General features: G+C 33.0%; 1 protein-coding gene across 1 annotated transcript in view; it reads left to right on the top strand.

Moving 5' to 3' along the window:
- Positions 1–3,231, top strand: part of LOC117106345 (medium-chain acyl-CoA ligase ACSF2, mitochondrial-like) — a 15,511-nt gene extending 12,280 nt beyond the window's left edge. The window contains exons 5-8 of the mRNA XM_033247717.1: positions 651–703; positions 1,141–1,198; positions 1,449–1,520; positions 2,478–3,231. Coding sequence (XP_033103608.1) covers positions 651–703; positions 1,141–1,198; positions 1,449–1,520; positions 2,478–2,546 — 252 coding nt within the window. The 3' untranslated portion in view covers positions 2,547–3,231. The remainder of the gene's footprint in view (positions 1–650; positions 704–1,140; positions 1,199–1,448; positions 1,521–2,477) is intronic.
- The last annotated feature ends 5,485 nt before the right edge of the window (positions 3,232–8,716 follow it).

Raw genomic sequence — 8,716 nt, 5'->3', positions numbered from 1 at the left:
TATGTATGTATGTATAATATTGTATTGAGATTGTATTGTACTTTGATAACAATAAAATGATTTTTACATTAAAAACATAGTTTTCCCCCACCATAATTGACGCCATCTTGGAATTTTTCATTATGACGTCATCATTCCGATCAAACTTTTTAATGAGAGTGATGAGTAACTATATAGCCAAGTTGTTGTTACATTTCATATCCACAGTATATGTAAAAGTGACCAAAAACATAAATTTATTTTCCCTACCCCATCTTAAATAGTTTAAAATAGGGTATTTTAGGCCAAAATTTCAAAGTGCTGTAAAAAAAAATTGCCCAAGCCCTAGGCATGGGGATTTCTTTTTCTTTTTCACTATAGGGTATGCTGATTCAGAAAAACCAAAAATTGATTTACTTTTTTCCCGCTAAAGTTTATTTCAGTAGTTTTACAACCAGGCTAAAATAGGCCTAATAAATAGTACGTGTTTCGCCCTGCCCCGAGTATGGTAGTAACGCACGTGTCTGCGTACATCTACGCTGTCGTAGGACCGTAGCAAAATTATACAAGGGGCGGAGCTTAGCGGAACAGTGCTTTGTGTCATTAATGTTCTCGTTGATTCCTATGGTGAGTGACTTAAGGTTTGTTATCTATTGCTTAATATTTGCCAGGTAATTGGGGTACCGGATGAGCGCCTATCTGAAGAAATTTGTATTTGCTTAAGGTATGTAAGACTATTATACTCATTATATAATTTTAATCAGTGGAATCACTGTGCATTAGATACTACTAAAAAAAATCCTTTCCGAGCCACTGGGGCTCATAGGGCTGGAGCTTATTCCCAGTTTCTGTAGTGTGAAGCGGATGAGAGTTGTATTCCCCCTGGACGGGACACTAGTCCGTTGCAGGTTAGTCCCAGCAGTTTGCTGGTACCCATTGATACAGCTGGGTGGACTGTAGCAATGTAGCTAAAGTGCTTTGCCCAGGGACACAAGCAAATCTGCACAGCGGAGACTCGAAACCCCGACGTTACGATTGAAAGCCCAAACCTGAACCGCTGCGCCAAACTACAGTACCTCATTATTATAACTATATAAAAGTTATTTGTTATAATCGTAGCTGCATTATAGTTACAAGTATTTATTTTATTTATGAAAATAGGACAAAGAAGAACGCCATCATTGGCAAAGACGAGATTGTCTCTTACCTAACTGGAAAGGTGCGTAAACTAAATACGACGTTATTTTGTGTGATCTTACTCATAATTGTCTTATGTTAGATCCGGTACAAATAGTTTTAAACGTTTGTTTCAAAACGTCATTAAGAACAAAAATGCTCGCATATTACATTATATTAGTTTTATCGTTTGTAGGATTTATATTTTTCTTTATATATAATTATTTATTTATTTATTATTTTTATTATTATTATTATTATTTTGCTTATGGAAAATTAATTTCTTTTATTAGGTGAGACTCGAAGAAAGTATACCTGGCTATGTGTTGATTTTTGACAGTTTCCCGAAATGGACTACTGGAAAGGTAGGACTTTTTAAGATTTCTCTAATCTTTAAGATTACATTTATTTATATTAATTTATTTTCAATCTGCTGACAAAGAAACAACAAAATGGGTTTAACGGGGGTGAAAGAAAAGCAAATTAAACAAAAATCTGTCATCAAGTGTGCTTAACGAATCCCCTACCAACAAATAAAATACAATACATTGAATACCGTTGAAATGTAGCAATAAAACAAAATTAAAAACTGAAAAAAATTAACTTACTGCCTGCACTGATAGTCACGGTAAAAACATTAAACCTATCTCTGAGCATTAAACTGTTTACATTTAAAAAATACATATAGAAATAGTAGTAGTAGTAATAATAATAATAATAATAATAATAATAATTATTATTATTATTATTATTATTATTATTATTATTATTATTATTATTATTATTATTATTACTACTACTACTATTACTATTATTATTATTATTATTATTATTATTATTTCTATTATTATTATTACAATCCTGTACATACGTCAAACATTTTAAAAATTGACTTAATTGAAAATGTAAAAATATATTAGGCCTATTTTGAGTATATATATATTTTTTTTTTTGCAAAGAAACATACATAATTATGGGATGGTGTAACCTCTTTGAATATAATAATGTGCAATATTGTGATTTAAATGCTGACTCGGTTTTGAAGTCAGAGCCGCAAAATGATTGTTCTAAATATCTATTGAGACTTTAAAGCCCGGATTCGGGAAAGGGTGATAGGCCTACACCCCTTTTTTCACCAGTTTTTAAATATTCAAAAATTTGTATCGCATATACCGTTCTCAAGTTTTTCGTTAAGCACTCTTTTTGTGTCTTTTCCTCCAGAGCTGGGCTTTAAGAAATGGTTCAGATGCTAGTGGAACCATATGAATTTAGACAACTTGGGGTGGAATAAGCATGCTAATAAATGCTTATTGATTTTTCAGATTGACCGTATGAGTCTCACAAAACAGGCCATAGACCGAATTCAAAGTAAGGTACAATTAACGGAGTAACAATATTGTCAACACCGACTCCGACATTGATGTCAACACAACGTTGAAAAAAACCCTTGCAACGTTATTTCTAAGATATAAAAATTATAAAATTACATGTATAAAGCTTAGATATTACATTATAAATACTGTAACGAAATTTGGGATTTTCCCCGGGTCCACAATAATGGTACATGATTCCTGACGATGACATAATTAATGTCGAAATTGAATCCCGGCACGATGGCGTATATTTAGATAATTGGAGTATGTGTTATACTGTACTCTCTTGTGCATGATATATAGAACTTCGAATAGATTTTTTTAAGTTAGATTATGAAGTGTTTTTCTAGCGTAAATTTGTATACATTTTCAATAATTTTAAATGATTATTTTCGTTAATAATAAATAATATAGTTTTCCAATTCTCGTCCCACTAATTTAACAAGACCAATTTGGTGTCCTGTGGGTTTATATGGTCACATTTTATGTAATTTCCATTTTTTGTATAAATGAACAAAATTTGTATTTTATTTGCATTAGAATTAAGTTTTTTAAGTGTTTGACGATTTTAAATTATAACAATTAGTGTCAATGGGATTCCCCCTTTTTATGAATATTTGAGAAAGTCTGTGGCTTTAAGGAACGCATGGCTGACACATATTCGTTAGTTCAAAATAATCTGAGTTTTTGCTGTATTTTGTGTTTGTGATATATATGAAGACAACTTCTCTTTGCATAATTTTCTTTAGTCATGGCATTTTCTTTTCTTTTTTTTTTTTTTTTTTTTTTTTTGTTTTTCTATTGTTTTTTCTCCTTCAATCTATTTTTTGTTGTATGTTTAACATGGACTTTTGTCCATTTTGTCTGAAATAAAGATCGAATTGAATAAGTTAAACGTCTCATTATATATACTTCTCTCATGCTGCGTTACGGTTACGGCCTACAAATCTTTTCCGCAAACTTTTAAATCCTGTGCTATAGGCCTAATATGCTGCGTATTGCTATCACCTTGGCTGTGGTCATTGCATTGGCATCAGGACCAAGAGGAACTGAAGCTGACCAGCAGTGCCCTCTTTACTGGACACAATTCCAGAATCACTGCTACAGGTTATATCAACTACAATCTTTTAAATCATTTTGACTCACTATAAGCTATCGTTAATTTCTAAGCTACCTTAAAGCCTGGCTAAGGAAAAAGTGTTTTATAAGTTGTAACCTGATTTTGTAAGATACTGAATCCGAAGAGTTTTCATGAAACATCCCTTCCAGTGTCTTATCTATCACATTTTATGTGAAAAATAAAGGTGACACACCCATATTCAGGTGCAATAAAGCATCGCCATGCCCATATATTTAGGCACATCACATTTATTTGTCGTATAAAATCTGATAGTGGGGACAGAAAATTCAGTTACGTACAACCAAAGATACTAGAAATACAAGATAGAGCCCTCGCACAGCAAAAATGAGGCGGAAATTGGTTCAGACGTACGCGGCGCCCTTCTCTTTTTATCCTTTATACAAGTTTTCTATACTTGGTCCATAGAGATAATAATAAGAATACTAGAGCGCTAACCGCAATGTTTCTTCCAATGTACCATCCAAGATGGCTGCCATAGATTTTGCCAATCAAATTTCGCTCAGCGCCATCGTTTGCAATTGCGTCCTCAATTTACGCAGAAAGTTCAGTACAGCTAGTTACCCGTATGTTTGAAACTCGAGCGTTGCGGTGTTTGGGTGTAATGTACACAATTTTAATTTTCATTCCTTGGTGCTTTGTTTTTGAATAAGATGTTCCACTTGGCCTCGTTTTGGCTAAAATAGTTTAATAATTTGTTATTACCATTACTCATTATCATTACTGAAATAATAGTCAGTCAGAGGGCTTATTAATATTTAATAATATGTATACTAAGCCTGAAGGTGGCGCTTTAGTACGACAGCCATCTTGGATGGTACACACATAACTCTGCATTGCTGCGCCATCTTGTCAGCACTCTAGTTGTTTAATAGCTCTTGGTCCAAACGTATAGGGCGCGCCCTTCTGTTGCTAAGTATATCAAGACGTACACGACGCCCTTCTTTTTCCATTAATGGAGGAAAACGTTATCACTAATCAGAGCCCATTCATACGATTCTACGCTTTGGTGTCTGTCATTTTATTGTTTTAATTTATTTAATGCCTACTTATTGTATCTTAAGGATAATGGCAACGATTTCTACCTCTGCAAAAGGAGGTTATGTATTCACAGTTGTGTAACGATGACATAAGTTTTTTTTTAAAATCCAGCCGTACGCGGCGCCCCATTGTTTGCATTTCCACATTGCATTTCGGGGGAACAGTATTTTTCTGTGGAGAACTCTATCTTGTGTTTATAGTATCTTTGGTACAACATATTAAAATCCTCCACCTGTCCATGGAAGTGAGCACAACATCACGAGATCAATTGTATGTATGCAAAATGTATACAAAAGCAACAATGATTACAAAGATCTCTATTTTGAAACTGCACAGCCAGAATTTTAATAGAAATTGCATAATAAATATATAGGCTCTTTAAAGTAGGTCTGTATAGCAAAAATATACTGTATAATTGATTGTAAATCATCAACGAGAAAGTATAAGACCAAATCTAATATTTTCTCTTAATCTTCGTGGTACCTCAACATGTGGTTTGACAAACTTTACTGTAGCATAAATACCAGTATCCACAACCATTCTTATAAAGAGGTATTAGGTATTGTTACAAAATTATAATAACAAAATAATAATAAATCATTAGCATCCAACTTATAACCTATTTTTGTAATCCTGTTTATTAATAAATATCTATTTAAAAAGCAATATTAATTTTTCAGTTGTTTTTTGTTATTAAAAATGTTTCTGTGTATTGCCTACATGTGCACAGCAATATCCACTTTATTATGTGCCTTCGTTTATGGAAAGATGAAAATATGTACAGTTAATACTTGTTTGGGTGTTCAGGAGTAACAAAATTAACAAAATTTTTAACAAAATTTAAAACACTTCATAGTTTTGTCAACAATAATATTGTTGGAATGATGTTTTACCCTACCTGATGTGTTATAGTACTGAATACACAGAACCATACGTTTCAAAATACTAGCGAAAAAAAAATCGGAAGTGATTCAGTTGAGAATCGGACAAACTACCTAGATAACTAGCCTGGTGTCATAACGACTAGACTACTTGGTGACTAGTGTTGAATCCGATCCCCCAGTAGCGGTTAATGCAATACATTAACAATGTATATAACAATGCTAGTTACCGGTATCAATACATTGGTAGGTGTACAAATGCAATTCAAATTGCAGAACAAATGGTGCCATCTTGGGCAAATATGCAAAATAGGCCTACATACAATTGGAACTATGCATCATAGGGTAGGGACGTCACTACGCTATAGATGAAATGACCCGCATACCCCACCCTAATCAAACCAAACTACGTGTTGCAAAGAAGGGACGCTATAACGCCTCAATGACCCATCTGTCCCTAAAAACTATTATTGGTAGAGACGTTACATCACTAAGATCCTAATAACCTGCATACCCCATTCCTACATTGACCGTTCTTTATGTGCCGTCCTCATTTGACGAGTGGATCATAAATGGTGAGTCATTGTGCAAATGTCACTTAGTGAAGTAATATTTTTATGGCTAGGATTATGATTTATGTATTTATATAAGTTACCGTATATATTTATTCACCAACAACGCATAATTTCCTATCTCAGCGTTATTAATTCTGTTTTTCGAAATCAGTAGATGTATATGATTTAAATAGCCTTTAAGATTTATCCACACTATTAAACTTCATGTGAAAAATAGGCCTACCTGTAACTTTCCCATATTTCGTTATTATGACATCATTATCTCCATATATGGATGAGATAAGACATCATCATGTCCAATTATGTATGTGATATGAAATCACCATTTCCATGGGCAATTCAGGCAAATTTGTCACTTAAAATTTGTTAGTGTGGAGCCTTTTATTTTTTTAAATTTATTTACAGTATTATTTTTGAAGGATCTACAGTACAGGTAAACCGAAGTACGCGGATCACGCACACACACACACCCACCTACCTACACCACAAGCACACACCCACAAATAATAATAATAATGTAGTTTAAAATAAGATGCTCAAGGGGCTTGATATGTGGGATAGTACTCGATCAATTTTAAGTTTAAGATACTAAGTTTAGGGCTCCACGATTTGATTTTGGAAAGGGATGAAACGTAAAAAAATAGTACAATATAAATTGAAAATAAGCTACATATAAATGACTTAAATTTTTCTATAATAATTTCGTTTTCGTTAAATAATAGGCCAACAAAATGCAGTGTGTTGTTAGCCCCCACCAATTTAATGACAAGGATGTAATGTTATATTGAACTAACTAATGAAAGGAAAAGGCTGACGATTTAATATTCAGTATTGTAGGCATCACTGCAGAAAGATCATTCCTATAGACCTATAGATATTTTGACTTTATAATTGCAATTCCATTCTGCGAAGCCTAATATAGGCCAAATAATTAATTTATTTCCTGAAGTAATATTATCAATTTTAATGATTTTCGTCCTTTTTTTCTTATTTTAACACTTGGATGATCAACGTGATTGGCTGAAAGAAAGAAGAACACTGCGCATGCTCAACGATCGTTTATCTTGTTTACTTGTTTTGTTATAATTATTAACTATACCTCACTATTTAATTCATTATTAATTATTATTATTATAATTATTAAATTAATGGTATTAATCTATTGTATTAGTCAATTACATACGTAATGCATAATAAATTATAATCTGCATAATCAACATTCCAATAAATACAAATATCAATAGTTTATAACATACGGTATCTGATGCTGAATACATAGTGCAGTACAGTAATTGATATACAATATGGGGTTTTTACCAAATAAAGGTAATTACACGCAATTACTTCGTTTACCAATTTTGTTTCAATGTAATATGCATTTATTATTTATTTATTATTTATTATCCCAATTAATAATAAAATTATTTAAACAATCATCTAGTTACCAAATTCGATATTTGCATTTCATTGCGCTTTAGAAATGGTATTTCCATTACCATTTTGTATAACATATGCAAATAAAATGGAACTTTACATAATACCACATCCACATTTCATAATTTTAAATACAATAGAACCACTATTAAGTGGACACCTTTGGGACCAACACAGATGACCCCTTAATAGGGTGTCCCCTAAATAAGGATAGGCCAGCCGGAATGAGTAAAGATATACTTGCCAGTCGTCTTCAGCTGAACTATAACTAGGACTTTTAGACGTAGTTAGAACTACGTTGTTTATGAATATAAATTGAAGTTTAAGTTGCAACTAGGATAAAGTTCTAGTTCGAAGTTAGACTGTAGTTTGTTTTAAGAATACGGTCGTAAACCTCATAGCACAATAATTATTAACATAACAAAGCTAACAAGCCATAATTTACAGAAGGAAAAACATGTGATTATCCGCATCTTTTAGATTTTCTAACTAAAGTGAATGGACCTTTCCGCTAAGCCCCGCCATCTTGGATATTGTTGCTAAGGTCACACAAAACGACAATATTAAAACATACGCAAACACGTGCTTTTGCGGGACAACACAGTGTTTGTGGGATACGCGCGTATTCCTAGCCCTGTTCTGATTGGTCAGCGGTTAAATTTTTGATTGACAGTCTGGAAAGGTCAATTAGCGTTTCGAAGATCTAACTTTTAAGGATTGACGGACCGACCGCCGATCACCTGAGAAATAACCGTGAAGTACTTCAATCCAGTTCATTGTTAAACTATGAATACATATAGATCAAACATAATCTTAACTAATCCAACGATTACAAATAAAATAGTTTAAACCACTGTGTCAAGAATAATATAATCCGAGAACTACTTATGCTTCATCAAAGTAAATTATTTTTGCCATTAGCTCAACCGCACACAGAGTAGAGCTATCGATATGGATGGAGTCTGGCGGGACTCCAACCTGCGACCTGTAGCTGTCAATGCGAGCGTCATAACCATTAGACCACGGAGGCTTCATGGTTGAACAGATTCAAATACCACCAGATACACTCCATTACACAATAATTACGGCTAGAAACAAATATATATATATATATATATA

Source organism: Anneissia japonica, unplaced genomic scaffold, assembly GCF_011630105.1.
Source record: "Anneissia japonica isolate Jap-2015-1 unplaced genomic scaffold, ASM1163010v1 scaffold284927_len164819_cov98, whole genome shotgun sequence".
In the NCBI taxonomy this organism is placed as follows: Eukaryota; Metazoa; Echinodermata; class Crinoidea; order Comatulida; family Comatulidae; genus Anneissia; species Anneissia japonica.
Note: the sequence above shows the minus strand (reverse complement) of the source record. Positions and strands in the feature narration are given on the sequence as shown.